At 54.4% G+C, this 22,438-nt stretch overlaps 1 protein-coding gene and 1 pseudogene across 1 annotated transcript; one reads left to right on the forward strand and one right to left on the reverse strand.

Annotated features, from left to right (window-relative positions):
• Positions 1 to 3,763: 3,763 nt before the first annotated feature.
• LOC147596641 (olfactory receptor 14C36-like) lies at positions 3,764 to 4,699 on the reverse strand (annotated as a pseudogene).
• Positions 4,700 to 16,512: 11,813 nt separating this feature from the next.
• On the forward strand, positions 16,513 to 17,445 carry LOC147596642 (olfactory receptor 14A16-like). The gene has a single exon (XM_086769740.1). The coding sequence runs from the start codon at positions 16,513 to 16,515 to the stop codon at positions 17,443 to 17,445; it is 933 nt and encodes a 310-aa protein (XP_086625866.1).
• The last annotated feature ends 4,993 nt before the right edge of the window (positions 17,446 to 22,438 follow it).

Here is a 22,438-nt window from a genome sequence, read left to right on the forward strand (position 1 = left end):
GACATGGGGGGTTTGATAAGGACAGGTAGAAACACCTGGGAGGTTTGGGAGTTTGACTGCACAGCACTACAGACAGAGTACTGGCAATGTAAGCACTGAGCAAGGCCAATATCTCTTCTCCCACAATTCGTAAATCATCTGAAAACTCATGTTTTTGCAGGACAGAAACTCCACAGATATGTCACTGAAAGCACTGAATCATCTCAGCAGATGAGAAAGTGGAGTTTGGGGGTTTTTTTAAGTAGTGAGAGCAGTTCTCAGGTTTTCAGGTGGGGCACTGTGGTCTGACCATCAGCACCCAGTGTAAAGCTCCAGAGGCCCAAGTGTATCTGAGATACTTGCTTGGGACTGGCAGCTGTCAGAGAAGACTGATAGAGCCACGTCGCTTCCATCATTTGCATCCAGTCTTCAAGACTTGCGCATGGAATTAGACAAGTTTCAAGAGGGTAGGTAAAGAGGCAGGTACGTAAAGAGCACTTTGAGGAAGTGATAGAAGAATTCTCCAATTGATATCCAAGCAGAGTGTCTCCTAAGGAGGTGCGGACAAGTCGGAAAAGCTGTCTCCTTGAGCTCCATCACCGCATAGACAACATTTGTCCTCGCCTCCCCAACCCTGACATTTCTCCCTGTCCTGTTGGGAGTGTTAGTGGAAAATCTATGTCCCTATGACACACACAGGGTTCAGATCCCTCCCAGAGCAGGTCAATTTAGATCCCTCCCAGAGCAGGATTTATAGTCAATCCAGAAGTTGACCTTGGATCCCCTCATCTCCCCAGTTCCCCCAGAAACAGACAAACCCACACACACATGCATTCAGGATGGACCATTCTTGGGCTTGAAGATGAGGTCCTTGAACATCATCTTCTTCTCTCCAGGGCCATATGACATAAGATTCTTCCAAGCAGGTCAATCTACAGGCCAAAGCCTGCTCTCAGGATCCTGAACTCCACCTTCTCATGGTTGCTGCAGCCAAGGCTGCCCCTGATTTTTACGTCCTTGACCATTTTTTCCTTCATCGCATGGGATGGACTTCATACCACTTCCACGTATTGTGTGACTGGGCAACAGAGAGAGAAGATCTGCACCTCCCCCTCCGCTGCCCCTCTTGAGGCCGTTGTAAACTGCGATGAGGTCCCAGCCAAGCCCCAGTCGTGTCCCGTGCAGGGTTCTGCAGAGAGCCCTCCTCTGGGCTCTGCCAAGGTCTGGGCAAGAAGAGAGGCTGAGGCAGGGCTGGCTGTTCAGCTGGCACAGGCACCGAGCCCAGCAGGAGGAAGAAGATGGCCAGAGAGCAAACCTCACCCTTAAACTGGGGTGAGCGGCCAGTGCTGGAAATGGTGATGTGAGAGACAAATGTGCTGGGGCACCTTCCCAGTCTGCCCATACCACCAAGGGCACAGATCGGCCTCCTCTCTCCTGCCCCTCCATGCCTTGGCTCTGCACCTCACGCCCACGGGAGCGTGTCCTCGCCCTGCATGGTCACTCAGCTCAGCCAGCATTGGTGGTGTCCTCTCCCAGGCACTTCCCAGCCCAGCCCAGTCCTTCCCCAACTCTCCCCTCCAGCCCTGCTTTCTCTCCAACCCAGCTGAGAAGAGCAGTCCAGTCTGGGCTGGCCCCATGGCACTGCCCAACGCAGCAGCTGCAGAGCTCTGGGCCTTGACCCCCAGCCCCAGCCCCTCTGAAGGGCACAGCAGCTCCTGGGGGGCAGAGATGGGTCTCAGCCGTCCCCACAGCCCCAGGGCTGCAGGCTGGACATGGCACAAAATAACCACCAGAGATCAGTGAAAATGCAGGACTCCTGGTATCAGCTCCAGCAGATGCCCACCACAGATGGCCTGTGCCCCGCAGTGCCAGCCCCTCTCCCCAGGCCAGCACAAGAGTCCTGGCCCGGCAGCAGAGCAGCCTGCCCCGAGCGGGTGCCTGCAGAAAGAGGTTTCTCTTGTTCATTGACTCCTCCCTGCAGGCACAGAAATGCTCCCTTGTTTCTCTCCCTGGACAACCCTTTCCCCAGGTGAGTGTGCCCCGGCTGGCCTGGCCGGCCAGTTCTGGCTCCTACTCTGTGCTCCCCACAGGGCCCTGAGCTGGTGGTGCTGCTCTGCAGAAAGAGGGGGCTGTGGAGCCCTCAGGCCATGGGGTAACCCTGCACTGGCCATGCTGGTCACAGTGGGAAGCAAACCCAGCTGGATGGGGATGTCTGCTGCTGAGCCCTTTTCCGTCTTTGCTGGTGGCTCAGTAGCCAAGGACAAGGCTGGCCAGGACAATGAGGTGTCTCTGATGTCACAAAGGGCAGGGGAGGGCTGCACTAGATCCAGCCCGTGGGCTTTCCAAGAGGTTTCCCTGAACCACTTTCCAGTCTTATGTCCCTCTGCCTGGTGGCTCCTCATATCCTCTCCTGGCACAACAGGGTCCTCGTTAGCCCACGGGCTCCTCGGGTTCACCTTTTCCTCAGGGGGACTCCTACTTGGGCCATCACTCATTTTGTCAGGTGCAACTCACTGCCCACCCAGACTCACACGCTGACCCTGCAGATCCCCTGACATCTCCTGACAGCTGCTGATTCTTCTCCAGGTCGGCATTTGCCATCAGACCCAAAGTGGGACAGTGCCAGGCAGAGAAATCAAAGACCAGTTGCTGTCTGTGTGGACAAGTGGCACCAAGAAGGGAGGTTTTTGTCCAGTCTTTGGTCCCTAACACACCACCCGGGACTCTAGGCTTGTCCCCGTGAATCCATTTTGAACTCCAGAAGAGCAAAAGTGTTTCTGAGGGAGCAGCTCCTGAGGTGTATTCCTGACACCAGATTTGGAAGGGTGTCCAGCCTTCTGGGCCTGCCCTGAGGAGCCCCTTTGGTCATGGTGGTGCTAGCAGGGAGGCCAGCTCTGACACAGGGGTTCACTCGGCCTCCTCCTGCCCACAGCCACAGGGATGCCCCTGCAGAGACAACAGGACTGTCACCACTCACACCAGACCTCAGGGCTGACACAGATGCGAGAGCACAAGAGGAGAGCGTGGAAGCGAGGAACTGAAAAGTCCACGTCGTGCTGCTGGCCACGGCCACGGCTCCAGGGAAGCAGCAGCCCCGCTGGTACACAGGCAGCAGAGAGGGAGCCCTGCTGAGGCATGGAGGTGCAGCCTCCAGCGCCCCGTGGCTGCTCCTCCAGCTGGCAGCTGGGATCTTGGCTCCTTAACCCTTTCCTCATGCTGGGGCTGGTCCCCAGCGCCAGAGAAGATTTGACGGGGTGGCAGCTCAGACAAATTATTTTCCTCTGGCTTCTTCACCTATGCAAGAAGGCTGGTTCTGGAGGTACATGTGCTGGTTTTGTCTGGGATTTAGTTAAATTTCTTCCTAGTAGCCTGTATGGTGCAATGTTTGAACGTGTGATGAGAACAGTGTCAATAACACTGGGATGGTTTCGTTACTGCTGAGCGGTGCTTGCACAGCATCAAGGCCTTTTCTAATTCGCAGCCCACCCTGCCAGCAAGTAGGCTGGGTGCTGGTATGAAGGTGGGAGGGAAACGGCTGGGACAGCAGACCACAGCTGACCAAAGGGAGTGAGCGAGCGGCTATGTAGTGTTGAGCTGCCTGCTATAGTGGGTTATATCACAACAGCACATTGGGATAGTAGCTCAGGAAAAAGATGTTCAGTGTCAAGAAGTGGGATGTTACAATTTTATTGCAATTAATATTATCACAGCTATGAAAAAAACAGTAACAAAAGACAGACTTTTCCTGAGATAACCTGGGAGTCTTGTAAGATGTATGGGTACATTATCGATGCTGAAATAGTATGTCTTCAAATATTTTCCTCAGGGAATCCTTGATCTCTTTGTTCCTCATGCTGTAGATGAGGGGGTTCATTGCTGGAGGCACCACTGAGTACAGAACTGCCACCACCACATCCAGGGATGAGGAGGACGTGGAAGGGGGCTTCAGGTAGGCAAAAAAAGAAGTGCTGACAAACACAGAGACCACACTCAGGTGAGGGAGGCACGTGGAAAAGGCTTTGTGCCGTCCCTGCTCAGAGGGGATCCTCAGCACGGCCCTGAAGATCTGCACATAGGACACCACAATGAACACAAAACAGCCAAATGCTAAAGAGGCACTGACCAGAAGAAGCCCAACTTCCCTGAGCTAGGAATGTGAGCAGGAGAGCTTGAGGATCTGAGGGATTTCACAGAAGAACTGGTCCACAGCATTGCCATGGCAGAGTGGCAGTGAAAATGTATTGGCCGTGTGCAGGAGAGAATTGAGAAACCCACTGCCCCAGGCAGCTGCTGCCATGTGGACACAAGCTCTGCTGCCCAGGAGGGTCCCGTAGTGCAGGGGTTTGCAGATGGCAACGTAGTGGTCGTAGGCCATGACGGTGAGGAGACAGTACTCTGTTACAATCAAGAAAGAAAAAAGAAATATTTGTGCAACACAACCCCAATAGGAGATGGTCCTGGTGTCCCAGAGGGAATTAGACATTGAATTGGGAACAGTGGTGGAGATGGAGCCCAGGTCAAGGAGGGAGAGGTTGAGAAGGAAGAAGTACATGGGGGTGTGGAGGCAGTGGTCACAGGCTATGGCAGTGACGATGAGGCCGTTGGCCAGGAGGGCAGCCAGGTAGATGGCCAGGAAGAGCCAGAAGTGCAAGAGCTGCAGCTCCCATGTGTCTGCGAAGGCCAGGAGGAGGAACTGGGTGATGGAGCTGCTGTTGGACATTTGGTCCTTCTGGGCAGAGGTACACTTTCTCAAGCTGCAACAGAGACTGACAAGCTAGGACAGATTTTCATGAGAAAAGCCAGTCAATTTCTCACAGAATTCCACCCCCCACCCCCCGCCCAGTTCAAATGCCTGTCCTGTCTGTGGTTTGTGCTGGTTGAGTGTGCTGTGAGGAGCCAGAGCCCTGCCCGTGTCCTGCTGAGGAGTCAGCTTTGCTCTGCTGCAGTGGGTGCACAGGAGCTGATCTGTGACAGCTCTGATGTTCACAGGAGATGTGAACAGAGAGCAGAGTCAGCAGACCCACAGTGTTCATCAGTCTTGTTCCCAATGCACTGCACTTTCACAGGTGGAGCCTCAAAGAGGACTTCACACACAAATTAATCTTAAACAAACCCAGAAACCTGATGAGAGCTGGGGACTCCAGTTTCACAGGGCAGACCTGCAAATTCCTCTCTTTCCCAGCCCAGAGGTGGAGTTGTGATGCACACAGGACCCTGCTCCTCACAGGAGAAGCAAAGGACTCTGCGAGGAGAGCGCTGACGCCCAGGGAAAGGCTCAGCACTCCCTAGGAGCCTGCAGGAGAGCCGTGCCTCTCCGGGAGCAGCTGGCAAACCCAGCAGGGCAGGCAAAGCAGACAGTCAGGGGTCCCGAAGGTGAGAGGGTCTGAAGAGAGAGTCAGGGCATTGCCCAGCAGACCCTGCTCACAAAACACCTCCAGTGAGAGACCAACAGAGAGCTGCCTGAAGGCAGCCTCCCCCCGTGCTTGTTGGCAGTGTCCTCCCACCCCTTGTCCACATCTCTGCTGCCTGGAGCTGTTCCGCTGTCCACGGGTCACCTCCCTGTCCCTGCTCACAGACCCCATCCGACCCCTGTGCGCTGGGCTCTGCCCTGCAGATCCCTCCCAGCAGCAGGGCAGTGCCCAGGGGCATCTCTGTGTGTGCAGTCTGTGTTGGGAACCTCAGACCAACCCTGGTGAGGATGGAAAAGTGATGCTGATCTGTCTGTAAGCCGCGGTGTGTTCATTCATGATACTCCCTGATTTATTCACCTGTGGCTAAAAGTCTCCTGGGAATGTCCTCAGCGTGATCTCCTGCTGTGAGCAGCCCTGACCCACACAGCACCCTCTCAACAACAGAAGGACAGTGCCATACTGGGGGTCACTCACAGCAGGCAAGCCCTGTGCCGGACCCCGTCCTCCTTCACCACACTATGGAAACTGTGAGAGTCCTTCAGAAAGATCCTGGCGGCTGTGGGATGCACGAGCTTTAAGAGTTCACTCCAGGAACCTCAGCTTCACTGCCCTGCATGCAGAGACTTACCCTGTTCAGGGCTGTGAAGATTACTCCCCCAGTGAGCTCTCAGCACCCTCACAGCCCAGGCTGCTTTCCCCTCTCTCTGCACCAGCCCTCTCCCCTCGCTGCCTGCAGGCAGAGCCCTCAGCCATGCTGCGCTTGGCAGAGGAGCTGCTCCTGGGCAGAGCTGTCTCTCTGCAGCGCTGCCCGCTTGCCATCAGCTCCCTCCATGCCAGGAGCCCAGCCCAGCTCAGCAGCAGAGGCCCAGCCCAAGGCGGCACTTTCTCTGTCCCCTCGGGGCTCCCTCCAGGTGTCCCTGGGGCTGCAGGGGAACCTGCTGCCAAACAGCCTGCAGCCTGCACGGGGGATTTGCTCCCACACCTGGGGAGGGACACTTCTTTCCTGCAGTGTCAGTTCTCCCATTGGAGAACGTTTTAGGCCCAAGCATCACCGTGTCATTGTCCCATCTTTAGACAGGACACCCAGACAGGGACAGGGAATGATCTCATTCACCGTTGCTGAGGGAAGGCATTCAGCCCCAGGCCCTGGCTGCAGTCCTCAGCTGCCCCCCATTCCCAGCACAAACCCACGGGCAGTGGGATTCCTCCTGACTCCCTTCAGGCGCGCACACCACAGACACCTGCAGGTGACCCTGTGGGCGCAGCTCCCGTGCTGCTTACTGGAGATGGAGGGCAGGGCTGAGCCGTGCAAACGCAAAGGCCTGGCGACATCTGAAGTTCCAGAGGTGGTCCAAGTTGCATGGAGCTAGCTGAAGCTTTAGGAGAGCACTGCTGAGGGCACCATCTGGGGAAATGGGGGACATCTGGGGGTCTGGACAGGCTGGATGGATGGGCTGATGTGAATTGCTTGAGGTTCAACAAGGCCAAGTGCCAGGTCCTTCACTTGGCTCACAACAGCCCCATGCTGCACTACAGGCTTGGGGAAGAGTGGCTGGAAAGTTCCTTGGCAGGAAAGGGTCTTGGGGGTGCTGGTAGACAGCTGGCTGAACATGAGCCAGCAGTGTGCCCAGGTGGCCAAGAAGGCCAACAGCATCCTGGCTTGTATCAGGAACAGAGTGGCCAGCAGGAGCAGGGCAGTGATTTTGCCCCTGTGCTTGGGACTGGCAAAGCTGCACCTCGAATACTGCGTGGAAGTTTGGGCCCCTCAGTATCAGATCGTGCCTGACCAATTTGGTGGCCTTCTATGACAGGGTGACAGCATCGGTGGACAAGGGACATCATCTGCCTGGACTTGTGCAAGACATTTGACACTGTCCCGCACGACATCCTTCTCTCTAAACTAGAGAGACATGGGTTTGATGGACGGACCACTCGGTGGATAAGAAATTGGCTGGATGGCCGCACTCAGAGAGTGGTGGTCAACGGCTCAATGTCCAAGTGATGACCAGCGATGTGTGGTGTTCCTCAAGGGCTGGTATTGCTCTCGGCCCTGTTAAACATCTTCGTTGGCAACATGGACAGTGGCATAGAGTGCACCCTCAGCAAGTTTGCCGACAACACCAAGATGTGTGGTGCCGTCAGAAAGCTGGAGGGGAGCGATGCCATCCAGAGGGACCTGGACAGGCTGGAGAGGTGGACCCGTGGAAACCTCATGAAGTTTGCAGATTAAATTCAGATTAGGTATTAGGATTTTTTTTTTTTTACAATGAGGGTGGTGGAACACTGGCACAGGTTGCCCCGAGAGGTGGTGGATGCCCCATCCCTGGAAACATTCAAGGCCAGGTTGGACGGGGCTCTGAGCAACCTGATCTGGTTGGAGATGTCCCTGCTCATTGTAGGGGGGTTGGACTGGGTGGCCTTTAACCCAACCATTCTATGATACTGAGGAGTTCCTGGAGTGCGTCCAAAGAAGGGCAACGAGTCTGGTGAAGGGTCTAGAGCACAAGTCTGCTGAGAAGCATCTGAAGGAACTGGGATTGTTTAGTCTGGAGAAGATGAGGCTGATGGGAGACCTCATCACTCTTTACAACTACATGAAAGGAGGTTGTAGGGGGGCAAGTGCTGGTTTCTTCTCCCTAGTACCAATGATAGGATGAGAGGAAATGGCCTCAAGTTGCGGCAGGGGAGGTTTAGATTGGATAATGTGAGGGATTTGTGAGACACATGGAAGGGCACAGAGAGAACCAGGTGTCTGTAGCAGCCAAGGTGTTAAAGGCAGGGAAAAGACCTGAAATAATGGGGTCATGCTGAAGTGAAATAGGTTGAATTTCATTTTGAGACAGAAGAAGACGGAGGATTAGCAATTCAGTGCGGGGATATGGAGAGAAAGAGGGGATTCGGGAAAGTCTTGGGCAGAAATGACATTGGTTTAACAAGTGTGCAGAAACTCTTAACTTTAAGAACTTCAACAATGTTGAACTTTATTTCATAGGCCATGGACACAGGCCAGGAAGATGATGACAGTTTCTCTCCCACCATGTAAATCCAGATCTATGCAGTTATTTCCAAAATGCATTTTCTACAAACGCTTTGAGTGGAGAAAATGTGTCCCAAGGACGTGTTTATACTCATAGAGTTCCCATCTGCATTTCACATCTAAAGGGAGCTGTGAGCAGTGAAGGGTGGAGAAGCTGGGCACACCTCACTGTTATTGCTTTGCTCTCCAGCAGTGCCCACCAGTGGTATCCACAGTGGGGACCCACCGGTCAGAAGCTTGGAAGAGCAGCAGAGCTCAGTACAGCTGGTCTGCAAGGACAGCGTCCTCCCAGCTCAGCAGAGAGATATTCAGTTGGAACTCAAAATGGAATCCAGGGGCATCATAATGAGTGACACAGTGAGCATCGATGCCTATCAGCTTGGAACATCCATCACACGATTAACAAATGAATAGCTGGTGGCTTTTCCAGGACTCATTTCTCAAGGGACAGAGAAAGCTGTGGGTACAAGCAGTCTCACGCACACCTTTCCCATCACATGCAATTTGACTACAAGCCAACCACTTGATCCCATAAATATGACAGCCAAAGGGAGCCTTCCCTGAGCTCTCCCTGCCCAGCACCGTGGCTGCATGGCGCTGATCTCCTCTTGAGCTGGGACACCTCTCCCGTTTGCTCCACCAGGCTGAGAGATCTCTTACAAACAGCAAATCTTTGGTACGTGACCGACATCACACATGACCTGGTTTCACAGTGCACCAGGATTTTGTATTGGTAACGGTGATTCTGTGCTGGTGACTCTGAATCATTGTTACATCCTCTGTGCAGTCACAGGCTGAACCTTCCCATCAGCCTTTGTTGCACTGTTACACATCGCATTTCAATAAAATCACTTTTGCTGATGCTGTTGACTGTGGTTCTTTAAGTGATCTGAATGGCCCATCCATGACAACTACACTCAGGTTTACTGTTCTGTGGATCACTGAGTCCTTGATGTACAACGGTCTCCTGGTCAGGATCACCGAACCACCTGACAAAGGTGAGAAGAAGGATGGTGATAACTAAGGACTTGGAAGACAACAGACCTCTGCTAGGCGGCCATGGTTGAAGGGAAGATGGAAGGTGATCCCTAACCCAACATGGGGGAATGCTTTCCTGGACTTTTGAGATATGGGTTCTGTATTGAGAAGCTGAGGAACCTGGGCATCTGTAGCCATTTGAGGTGCAGGACCAGTGCACTACAGCAGTAGCCTTCAACTGCCTGAAGGGTGATGTCTCAGATTGTAGAGCATTTCTTCGTAGTGGGAAAAGAAGGAAACCTCCACAAAGTGCAGATTCGAAGGCCCACATTGGAGGTGAGGAAAAAGAAACCCAATCAAAGGGTGGCATTGTGGGGCAAGAAGCCACCCAGAGAGTCTGGCTCAGCCCATGGCTTGTGTTTCAACAACAGCCAGTGAGGGTGCAGGGACATTGGTGAGGGCAGGAAAATGCCAGGGTGAGAGCTAGGTGGGAAATAAAGATTGGTGTCATCAGGCAACAGGAAAGAGACGCAGGCATGGAGGGTGTGACACAGCGCAGCAGAGATGGCCAAGGGCTCTGGCGAGACTGAAAGGCCTAAAGGAACCACGGTCTTTGTCCCCTGGGCTACGGCAGCTGCCCGCACCACTCAGGTCTCCCAGGAGAAACAGGATTTTGGGTTGTGGACTTTGTTTCTTCTTTGCCTCTACTTGGGTAAGTCCAGAGACGCGGCACAGTTTTTCTGCAGTGGGCACTGGTCATTTTCACATCTCCCTGCCCCCAGGAAGAGCCCTGAGCCATGCGTGAGGGACAGGATCTGCCTTCCCAGGGCCGGGGGCTCTGGCCATTTCTGCTTTCTGACCAAACCAAGAGTTTTCTCTGCACTACAGCCCCCTGCACAGGGCCTTTGCCTCCCTGCACTCACAGCCTCCAATGACCTGCTCTAACGAGTCCCTGGGGAGGCTTTGTCAGGAATGGCCCCCAGTGGGGCCCATCAATGCTCCAAGGTACTCTGGGCTTTGCTTCTGACTGTAACTGCTTGAGAAGTTTCTTCAATCTCCTCTCAGTCCCTCGAGTTCACTTAAGGAGCCCCAAAGTCACCATGGGGCTCGTTAAAATAAAGAAAGCCTTAACGAGCTGTGTCTCTTCCTATAGTTTTCCTCAAGTCTTCAAGATGTGTACAGGTAATGAGAGAGGTTTCACAGGGGAGTTAAGGAGGAAGATTTCAGCGAGCACTTAACAAGAATGCTGCTTGATTTTCAAGTTTATTTTTAATTACTTTTCAGTTTAAAAGAGTTGACAGAAGCATTCTCCAAGGGATATCGCTCCAGGGTGTCTCCTCAGGATGGCTGGACAGGTAGAAACAGCAGTCCCTTGCGGTCTGACACTGTATGGACAACCTTGCTCCTCACCTCTCACACCTCCCCATTGCTGTCATTGGCCACCTGGGACTCACATCACTGCTCCTTGCATCACACTTCTCCACTGATCTCCACCGCTGGATGTTACAGCTCCACTGCGCCAGCTCCCTCCTGCTCTCCTCCGAGAACTGCCTGCGCACAGGCACAGCAGCAATTTTCCTTTTCACAAAGAGAGCAGGAAAATGTTTCCTAGACAATAAAGCACACTGCACAGCCACACGCCAAGTACAAGCTGCATCCCATGAGATTGCCTTTCTGCAAAGGAGAGCCTTACAAGAAATATTTTAGGCAGGCAGATGAAGAAAACAAAGGTGTTTATAGACAGAATTAAAGAGTTGGCTGAGGAGACATTTGGGCTTCAGAATGACAGGCAAGCTCTCAATGCTATGGATGAGAGGAACGAGCGCAGCCTCAGTAAGTTTGCAGGCGACACCCAGCTGGGCAGTGGTGTTGATCTGCTTGAGGGTCCAAAGGCTCTACAGAGGGATCTGCACAAGCTGGAGCAATACGCTGCGGCCAAGTGTATGCGATTCTGCAAGGCCACCTGCCAGTCCTGCGCTTGGGTCACAGCCCCAGGAACCGCTACAAGCTGGGGGAAGAGTGGCTGGAAATCTGCCCGGTGGATAAGGACCGGGGGGTCTTGGTCAACAGCTGTCTGAGGATGAACGGGCAGCATGCCCGGGTGGCTGAGGTGGCCAATTGCATCCTGGCTTGTATCAGAAATAGTGTGGCCAGCAGGACTGAGGAAGGGATTGTCCCCCTGTACTCGGCACTGGTGAGAGTGCACCCCGAATACTCGGTTCAGTTTTGGGCCCCTCAGGACAAGAAGGACATTGAGTTATCTGGAGCGCATCCAGAGAAGGGCAATGAAGCTGGTGAGGGGTCTGGAGCACAAGTCTGATGAGGAGCAGCTGAGGGAACTGGGGTTGTTTGGAGAAAAGGAGGCTGGAGGAAAGGAGGCTGAGGGGAGACCTTCTTGCTCTCTCCAACTGCCTGAAGGGAGCTGGAGCAAGGTGGGTGTTGGTCTCTTCTCCCCAGGAACAAGGGACAGCAAGAGAAGAAACAGCCCCAGGTTGCACCAGGGCAGGTTTGGATTGGATATTAGGAAAAATCTCTTCACTGAAAGGGTTACCAAGCACTGGAGCAGGCTGCCCAGGGAAGCGTTGAGTCACCATCCCTGGAGGGATCTAAAAGCCCTTAGGGTCACGGCTCAGTGGTGGACTTGGCAGTGGTGGGTTAACGGCTGGGCTCAAGGCTCTTAGGAGTCTTTTCCAACCTAAATGATCCTATGATTCTACCGACCACTGACGTGAAGCACAGGGAGGTGGGGAACGCTCTTGTGCCGGGCACAGATACTGAAGCTCTGGCAGCACATGGAGCCTTTACCTGACAGCCGTTCACAAGAAGCATTTCCACCCCACCGTGTGCTTCATGGGTCACAGCCGTGGAGCACGCCAGGAGCACAGGAACCACCGGTGCTGGAGCACTGGAGGCGGCGTGGCCAGGGGGAGTCTGGGGACTTGTGGTGCCAGAGGAAGGGTCCTTCTGACCCACAGCTCTGCAGTGCTCTAGCAAGAGGTGAAGGAGTGAGGAGGGCCAGGGCAGGCTGGAAGAAGGCAGAGGGGCTCTGCAAAAGTCTCAGGGAGAAAATCATTGCTGAAGCTTGGAGCTGAACCAGGGACCTTTAGATCTTCAGTGGAATGCTCTCCAGCTCTCCAGCAGAGCTACTTCAGCCTTGCCTCAGCAGCGCTTGTCCCAGTCCCACCCCTGCCTGGCCACAGGCTGACACACATGATGACAGCTCCTCAGCCACGTTCCCAGGAAAAATCTGTGCCCACTGCTGGGCAGAGTGCACCTTGCCTCTCCTGTTCTCCATGGCCAAGTGTGCTCCAGGTGTGGAGCAGGTGCCAGCTGACACTGGGAGTGCCAAAATATGTGTTTTGCCTCAGTTACAAGGGTGACAGTGGTGAAGGCAAGTAGGCAGGCCAAGCCTGTGCAACTGTGAAGGCTGAATGTGTAATAAGTGTGGGGTTGGTGGAAGACCTCTCTCATGGAGAGGAGAGGGCCCTGGGGAGGCAGAGCTTGTGCTGGTGCCATAGGGTTTTGCTTCATTCTGGCATGAGCAAGAGTGGTTTTTCATTGTTTGGAGGCCATATTTAGGGAGAAAGAAGACTTGAAAACCTTTAAGGATTGGGACTGCCCAACCTCTTGGGAAAATCTCTCCCAGTGCGTATGTGGTCTCATAGGTATGACCTGATGGACCTCATGGTCCTCATCTCCCACGTGAACATCCTTTCAGCTTTTGTCCCTTGCCTCTCGTCCTCCCACCATGCATCACAATGAAGAACGTGGCTCCATCTTAAATGCCTGATGGGTACTGAAATGCTGCTGTGAAGATTCCAGAAGCCTTCTTGTCTCTATGCTGAACAGACCCTTTTCCCTCAGACTTTCCTCAGGTGGAAAGTTCTCCAGCCACCTGCACACTGACACACACCTGGGCAGGTGACCCTTCACTGAATGTGCTCCAGTCGATCAATGTCTCTCCTGTCCTGGGGGCAGGAGGCCCAAACGCAGTGCAGTACTGTGCCCATGGTCTGGTGAGCACTGAATAGAGGGGGAGAATCCCTTCCCTTCATCTCCTGGCCATGCTCCAGTTAATACAGCCAGCATGCTGCTGGCCTTCTTGGCTGCCGGGGCTTTCCACTGACTGATACGCATTTTGTTGTCCACCAAGACCCCCAGGGCCTTTTCTACTGAGCTGCAGCCGAGGCAGGGCTGGTGCCCAGGGTCAGGGCACCCCAGTGGCTGGATTGTGGAGCTCTCCTCTCTGAAATCCACTAGGATCTTGTTGGCCCAGTCCTCCAACCTGTTGAGGTTCCTCCAGAAGGCAGCCCTCCACTGTATGTTTCGTTCCTTTGCCTCCGTTTTGTGTCATCTGCAAATTCTGTCAGCCGCTCCAGGACACTGATAACACCATCAAGTCCCAGGAGAGACCCCAATGCATCCACTCTTTTACTCCCCTCTTTGCCCACCTATCAAGACTGCAGCTTCCTAGGTTCCATACAAGAGCATTGTGCGAGATGGTGTGTGCTGGGTTGACCTTGGCTTGCGGCCAGATGCCCACTCAGCCACGATCTCACTCCCCCTCCTCAACAGTGTCGGTGCCCACAGAGAGAGCAAACCCTGCTCTCACCAGACCCAGAGGGAAGAAGGCCTGGGCTGCACAGTACTGGCAGGAGGCCGTGAGACATTATGGTCAGTGGAGATCTGACAAATAAAGGTGGTGGTGGAGAAGAGAAAGAGAGAATCCCAGCTCTCCGTGTGCAAAATAACTCCAGTGGGGGAGACGTGCACCTCAGCTGTCACCAGGGCTTTGCATCTAAAGAACTCCCTGCTGCCCTCCATCTCCAGTAAGGAGGAGGGGAGCTGAGAGAAAGAGCTCACAGGCAAATGCCCTTTTGTGCTCAGCTGAACAGGGGCAAAAGGAATCTGAGCTCCTGTGGGTTTGTGGTGTGCATGGAAGGGAGCTGAGTCCTCTTCTAGCACCAGCACTACAGACCCAGGGTGAGATGCCTGCACTGACTGCGCTGAATCCCTTCCCTCAGCAGGGGTAGAGGAGATCCCTCACTTTGGGTATTCTGCCTACTGATGGGACAAAGACAGCTGATATTTAGACCTGGCTCTGTCTGTGAGCAGGAAAACGGCAGTGCTTGAAAAGACATGATCCCTTCTCTCCAAGATGAGAAGCAAAACCCCCATGGTGGCTGCAGGCTGTTTGGCAGCAGGTTCCCCTGCAGCCCCAGGGACACCTGGAGGGAGCCCCGAGGGGACAGAGAAAGTGCCGCCTTGGGCTGGGCCTCTGCTGCTGAGCTGGGCTGGGCTCCTGGCATGGAGGGAGCTGATGGCAAGCGGGCAGCGCTGCAGAGAGGCAGCGGCTGAGAGAACTTAAAGGCAGTTGAGAGCGGGAGGATGCTGAGAGGTCAGTGAGGAGGAATCTTCAGAGCCCTCTATGTGGTAAGTCTCTGGGTGCAGAGCAATTTAGCTGTTGTTCCTGGAGAGATCTCCCAGAGCTTGTGCATCTGACAGTTTATGGGATCTGTCAGGAGGGCTCTTGGTTTCTCAAAGGGGAAGTTGGTGCTGCAGAGCAGGGCTTGCCTGCTGCACCATCAGAGGGACAGGGCACGACGGCTGCCTTCTTCCAGGGATGGCTGCAGGGCTGTGCAGGCGGGTGTGCAGGCAGGGGTGCCCAGGGCTGTCCTTCAGAGCAGGGTCCCTGCAGCCCAGGGGCTGTGTGCTGGGGCAGGGACTCTGCCGCCTGCCAGGCTCAGCACTCAGCCTGCCCGGGGAGCTCCCAGCACTGCTGTGGGGAGAAGCTGTGGGGGGAAGGAGTGACCCACAGGATGGCAGGGTCCAGACCTAGCGTGGGTCAGGACTGCTGATAGCTCCAGGTCATGCTACAGGTCATTCCTAGGTGACTTTTCAAGAAGCACAGCAAGGTAGGGGCCACATGAAAGTGAAGGATCCTGTTCTTTCAACCTTCCAGTCGCTAGGTTGTCTGGGTGGGCAATGGGACATTGAAATTTATCTCTCAATTCAGGACAAGGCACTGAAATTCCAAATCTGTTACTCCCAGAGGTGAATAAATCAGGGAGTATCATGAATGAACACACCGCGGCTTACAGACAGATCAGCATCACTTTTCCATCCTCACCAGGGCTGGTCTGATGTTCCCAGCACAGCCTGCATACACAGAGATGCCCCTGGGCACTGCCCTGCTACTGGGAGGGGTCTGCAGGGCACAGCACAGCACACAGCGGGTGGGATGGGGTCTGTGAGCAGGGACAGGGAGGTGACCCGGGGACAGAGGAACAGCTCCAGGCAGCAGAGATGTGGACAAGGGGTGGGAAGACACTGCCAACAAGCACGGGGGGAGGCTGCCTTCAGGCAGCTCTCTGTTGGTCTCTCACTGGAGATGTTTTGTGAGCAAGGTCTGCTGGGCAATGACCTGACTCTCTCTTCAGACCCTCTCACCTTCGGGACCCCTGACTGTCTGCTTTGCCTGCCCTGCTGGGTTTGCCAGCTGCCCCCGGAGAGGCACAGCTCTCCTGCAGGCTCCTAGGGAGTGCTGAGCCTTTCCTTGGGCGTCAGCGCTTTCCTCGCAGAGTCCTTTGCATCTCCTGTGAGGAGCAGGGTCCTGCTCTCTGCATCACAACTCCACCTCTTGGCTGGGAAAGAGAGGAATTTGCAGGTCTGACCTGTGAAACTGGAGTCCACAGCTCTCATCAGGTTTCTGGGTTTGTTTAAGATTAATTTGTGTGTGAAGTCCTCTTTGAGGCTCCGCCTGTGAAAGTGCAGGGCAGCTGGGAAGAAGACTGACGGACACTGTGGGTCTGCTGACTCTGCTCTCTGTTCACATCTCCTGTGAACATCAGAGCTGTCACAGATCAGCTCCTGTGCACCCACTGCAGCAGAGCAAAGCTGACTCCTCAGCAGGACACGGGCAGGGCTCTGGCTCCTCACAGCACACTCAACCAGCACAAACCACAGACAGGACAGGCATTTGAACTGGGCGGGGGGTGGGGGGTGGAATTCTGTGAGAAATTGACTGGCTTTTCTCATGAAAATCTGTCCTAGCTTGTCAGTCTCTGTTGCAGCTTGAGAAAGTGTACCTCTGCCCAGAGGGACCTAATGTCCAACAGCAGCTCCATCACCCAGTTCCTCCTCCTGGCCTTCGCAGACACACGGGAGCTGCAGCTCTTGCACTTCTGGCTCTTCCTGGCCATCTACCTGGCTGCCCTCCTGGCCAACGGCCTCATCGTCACTGCCATAGCCTGTGACCACCGCCTCCACACCCCCATGTACTTCTTCCTCCTCAACCTCTCCCTCCTCGACCTGGGCTGCATCTCCACCACTGTTCCCAATTCAATGTCTAATTCCCTCTGGGACACCAGGACCATCTCCTATTTGGGTTGTGTTGCACAAATATTTCTTTTTCGCTTCTTGATTGTAACAGAGTACTGTCTCCTCACCGTCATGGCCTATGACCGCTACGTTGCCATCTGCAAACCTGTGTACTGCGGGACCCTCCTGGGCAGCAGAGCTTGTGTCCACATGGCAGCAGCTGCCTGGGGCAGTGGGTTTCTCAATTCTCTCCTGCACACGGCCAATACATTTTCACTGCCACTCTGCCATGGCAACGCTGTGGACCAGTTCTTCTGTGAAATCCCTCAGATCCTCAAGCTCTCCTGCTCACACTCCTACCTCAGGGAAATTTGGCTTCTTCTGGTCAGTGCCTGTTTACTCTTTGGCTGTTTTGTGTTCATTGTGCTGTCCTATGTGCAGATCTTCAGGGCCATGCTGAGGATCCCCTCTGAGCAGGGACGGCACAAAGCCTTGTCCACGTGCCTCCCTCACCTGAGTGTGGTCTCTGTGTTTGTCAGCACTTCTTTTTTTGCCTACCTGAAGCCCCCTTCCATGTCCTCCTCATCCCTGGATGTGGTGGTGGCAGTTCTGTACTCAGTGGTGCCTCCAGCAATGAACCCCCTCATCTACAGCATGAGGAACAAAGAGATCAAGGATTCCGTGAGGAGAATATTTGAATACATATTTCAGCATCGATAATGTACCCATACACCTTACAATACTCCCAGATTAACTCAGGAAAACTCAAAACTATCTTTTGTTCCTGGTTTGATTTTTTGGTTATTTGGTTATTTTGAAAAGCTATGATAATATTAATTACAATAAAATAGTAATGGTTATCCTACTTCTTGACACTGAACATTTTTCTTCATCCCAATGTACTGTTGTGGTTTAACCCTAGCAGGCAGCTCAACACTACATAGCCGCTCGCTCACTCCCCCACAGTGCGATGGAGGAGAGAATTGGAAGGGTAAAAGTGAGACATCTTGTTAGGCAAAGCAAAAGCTGTGTGCACAATCAAAGCAAAATAAGGAATTAATTTACTGCTTCCCCCAGCAGACAGGTGTTCAGTAATCTCCAGGAAACCAGGGCTTCATCACATGTAATGGTTACTTGGGAAGATAAAGGCCATCACTCCAAATATCCATCCCCTCCCCTCTTCTTCTCCCAGCTCTTCTTGCTGAGCAATGTCAAAGGGCATGGAAGATCCCTTTGGTCAGCTGGGGTCTGCTGTCCCAGCCGTTTCCCCTCCCACCTTCATACCAGCACCCAGCCTACTTGCTGGCAGGGTGGGCTGCGAATTAGAAAAGGCCTTGATGCTGTGCAAGCACCGCTCAGCAGTAACTAAACCATCCCAGTGTTATTGACACTGTTCTCATCACACGTTCAAACATTGCACCATACAGGCTACTAGGAAGAAATTTAACTCAATCCCAGACAAAACCAGCATGTGTACCTACAGAACCAGCCTTCTTGCATAGGTGAAGAAGCCAGAGTGTTCTGGTTTTGTTAGTGGGGGGGGGCCTAAGGTGGTAACTTCTGTCGGAAACTGCTAGAAGTTGCTCCCCTTTGTTTAGTGGACTCGGCCGGGCCTAGGGCGGACCTGCTTCTGGCCAAGGCCGAGCCAATTGGTAGCAGAATGTCCCGTGATAACGCCTCTGCAATAACGTGTTTAAGTAGGGGAAAACAGGAAAAGAGGAGGAGAGATGTGAAACAGCTGAGCGGGGGGCAGAGAGAGGGAAGCGCGAGCCTCGTGAGACATAAAGGCCTCACTCTCTCGCCTCCCACCGGGCAGCCGACTGGGCCCGACTCGACCCGGCCTGGCTGTAAGAAGTGGAGAGGAGATGAGAAGTTGAAGTGAATAAGATGTAAAAAGGATCCTGAGAGGATCAGTGAAGAAGGAGGGGGAGGAGTAACGTGGCTCCTGGCCAAGATTCCTCTGCAGCCCGTGAAGACCATGGTGGAGCAGGTTGTCCCCCTGCAGCCCATGGAGGTCCACGGAGGGGCAGAGATCCACCTGCAGCCCATGGAGGATCACACTCCGGAGCAGGTGGAGGCCTGAAGGAGGCTGTGGCCAGTGGAGGGCCCGCTGGGACAGCTGTTCTAAAGGGACTGCACCCCATGGAAGAGATGACACACGCCAGAGCAGTTTCACAACGGACTTTGGCCCGTGGGAGGGACCCCACGCTGGAGAAGGGAGGAATGTGAGGATTTCTTCACCTGATGATGATACAGCGGCATAAAACAACGCGTGATGAACTGACCGCGACCCCCATTCCCTTTTCCCCCCCCGTGCCACTCGGGGGGGGAAGGTAGTAGAGATAATGTTAAGCCTGGGAAGAGGGAGGGGTGGGGGAGGTTATATTGTTCCCTGTCTCATTCTCCTGCTATTTTTAGAAATAAATGAGTATTTTTCCCCAAGTCGAGTCTGTTTTGCCCGTGACGGTAATTTTAAGGATTTCTCCCCGTCTTATCTCAAACCTTGAGCTGTTTTTCTTATATCATCTCCTCCTGTTCTCTCGGAGGGTGGGGGGAGTGAGAGAGAGACTGCGTAGGCTGTCCCGATCGGGGCTGAACTACGACACAGAGGAAAATAATTTGTCTGAGCTGCCACCCCGTCAAATATTCTCTGGCGCTGGGGACGAGCCCCAGCATGAGGAAAGGGTTAAGGAGCCAAGATCCCAGCTGCCAGCTGGAGGAGCAGCCACGGGGCGCTGGAGGCTGCACCTCCATGCCTCAGCAGGGCTCCCTCTCTGCTGCCTGTGTACCAGCGGGGCTGCTGCTTCCCTGGAGCCGTGGCCGTGGCCAGCAGTACGACGTGGACTTTTCAGTTCCTCGCTTCCACGCTCTCCTCTTGTGCTCTCGCATCTGTGTCAGCCCTAAGGTCTGGTGTGAGTGGTGACAGTCCTGTTGTCTCTGCAGGGGCATCCCTGTGGCTGTGGGCAGGAGGAGGCCGAGTGAACCCCTGTGTCAGAGCTGGCCTCCCTGCTAGCACCACCATGACCAAAGGGGCTCCTCAGGGCAGGCCCAGAAGGCTGGACACCCTTCCAAATCTGGTGTCAGGAATACACCTCAGGAGCTGCTCCCTCAGAAACACTTTTGCTCTTGTGGAATTCTTAATGGATTCACGGGGACAAGCCTAGAGTCCCGGGTGGTGTGTTAGGGACCAAAGACTGGACAAAAACCTCCCTTCTTGGTGCCACTTGTCCACACAGACAGCAACTGGTCTTTGATTTCTCTGCCTGGCACTGTCCCACTTTGGGTCTGATGGCAAATGCCGTCCTGGAGAAGAATCAGGAGCTGCCAGGAGATGTCAGGGGATCTGCAGGGTCAGCGTGTGAGTCTGGGTGGGCAGTGAGTTGCACCTGACAAAATGAGTGACGGCCCAAGTAGGAGTCCCCCTGAGGAAAAGGTGAACCCGAGGAGCCCGTGGGCTTACGAGGACCCTGCTGTGCCAGAAGAGGATGTGAGGAGCCACCAGGCAGAGGGACATAAGACTGGAAAGTGGTTCAGGGAAACCTCTTGGAAAGCCCATGGGCTGGATCTAGTGCAGCCCTCCCCTGCCCTTTGTGACATCAGAGACACCTCATTGTCCTGGCCAGCCTTGTCCTTGGCTACTGAGCCACCAGCAAAGATGGAAAAGGGCTCAGCAGCAGACATCCCCATCCAGCTGGGTTTGCTTCCCACTGTGACCAGCATGGCCAGTGCAGGGTTACCCCATGGCCTGAGGGCTCCACAGCCCCCTCTTTCTGCAGAGCAGCACCACCAGCTCAGGGCCCTGTGGGGAGCACAGAGTGGGAGCCAGAACTGGCCGGCCAGGCCAGCCAGGGCACACTCACCTGGGGAAAGGGTTGTCCAGGGAGAGAAACAAGGGAGCATTTCTGTGCCTGCAGGGAGGAGTCAATGAACAAGAGAAACCTCTTTCTGCAGGCACCCGCTTGGGGCAGGCTGCTCTGCTGCCGGGCCAGGACTCTTGTGCTGGCCTGGGGAGAGGGGCTGGCACTGCGGGGCACAGGCCATCTGTGGTGGGCATCTGCTGGAGCTGATACCAGGAGTCCTGCATTTCACTGATCTCTGGGTTTTTTGTGCCATGTCCAGCCTGCAGCCCTGGGGCTGTGGGGACGGCTGAGACCCATCTCTGCCCCCCAGGAGCTGCTGTGCCCTTCAGAGGGGCTGGGGCTGGGGGTCAGGGCCCAGAGCTCTGCAGCTGCCTGCAGTGGGCAGTGCCATGGGGCCAGCCCAGACTGGACTGCTCTTCTCAGCTGGGTTGGAGAGAAAGCAGGGCTGGAGGGGAGAGTTGGGGAAGGACTGGGCTGGGAAGTGCCTGGGAGAGGACACCACCAATGCTGGCTGAGCTGAGTGACCATGCAGGGCAAGGACACGTTCCCATGGGTGTGAGGTGCAGAGCCAAGGCATGGAGGGGCAGGAGAGAGGAGGCCGATCTGTGCCCTTGGAGGTATGGGCAGACTGGGAAGGTGCCCCAGCACATTTGTCTCTCACATCACCGTTTCCAGCACTGGCCGCTCACCCCAGTTTAAGGGTGAGGTTTGCTCTCTGGCCATCTTCTTCCTCCTGCTGGGCTCGGTGCCTGTGCCAGCTGAACAGCCAGCCCTGCCTCAGCCTCTCTTCTTGCCCAGACCTTGGCAGAGCCCAGAGCAGGGCTCTCTGCAGAACCCTGCACGGGACACGACTGGGGCTTGGCTGGGACCTCATCGCAGTTTACAACGGCCTCAAGAGGGGCAGCGGAGGGGGAGGTGCAGATCTTCTCTCTCTGTTGCCCAGTCACACAACACGTGGAAGTGGTATGAAGCTGCGTCAGGGGAAGTTCAGCTTGGACATCAGGAAAAGGCTCTTCCCTGAGAGGGTGGTCGGTCACTGGAACAGGATCTCCAGGGAAGTGGTCACAGCACCAAGCCTGTCAGAGTTCTAGGAACATCTGGAGGATGCTCTTAGTTGTATGCGTTACTGTTAGATAGTCCTGCAAGGAGCACAGAGTTGGACTCGATCATCCTTATGGGTCCCTTCCAACTGGAAATATTCTATGATGTTCAAGCTGAGGAATAGTCCATCCCATGCAAAGAAGGAAAAGCTGGTCAGGGACGTAAACTCAGGGGCAGTCTTGGCTGCAGCAACCATGAGCAGGTGAAATTCAGGATCCTGAGAGCAGGCTTTGACCTCTTGAGTGTCCTGCTTGGAAGAATCTTATGGCATACAGCCCTGGAGAGAAGAAGTTGATGTTCAAGGACCTCATCTTCAAGCCCAAGAATGGTCCATCCTGAATGCATATGTGTGTGGGTTTGTCTGTTTCTGGGGTAACTGGGGAGATGAGGGGATCCAAGGTCAACTTCTGGATTGACTGCAAATCCTGCTCTGGGAGGGATCTAAATTGACCTGCTCTGGGAGGGATCTAAACCCTGTGTGTGTCATAGGGACATAGATTTTCCACTAACACACCCAACAGGACAGGGAGAAATGTCAGGGTTGGGGAGGCGAGGACAAATGTTGTCTATGCGGTGATGGACCTCAAGGAGACAGCTTTTCCGACTTGTCCGCACCTCCTTAGGAGACACTCTGCTTAGATATCAATTGGAGAATTCTTCTATCACTTCCTCAAAGTGCTCTTTACGTACCTGCCTCTTTACCTACCCTCTTGAAACTTGTCTAATTCCATGTGCCAACTCCTTATCCACCG

This window comes from Chlamydotis macqueenii, chromosome W (genome assembly GCF_036417535.1).
Source record: "Chlamydotis macqueenii isolate bChlMac1 chromosome W, bChlMac1.mat, whole genome shotgun sequence".
NCBI classification, from domain to species: domain Eukaryota; kingdom Metazoa; phylum Chordata; class Aves; order Otidiformes; family Otididae; genus Chlamydotis; species Chlamydotis macqueenii.

What these genes read in the sequence shown, in the direction of transcription:
- LOC147596642 (XM_086769740.1), top strand. Translation starts at nt 16,513, where the DNA reads ATGTCCAACAGCAGCTCCATCACCCAGTTCCTCCTCCTGGCCTTCGCA.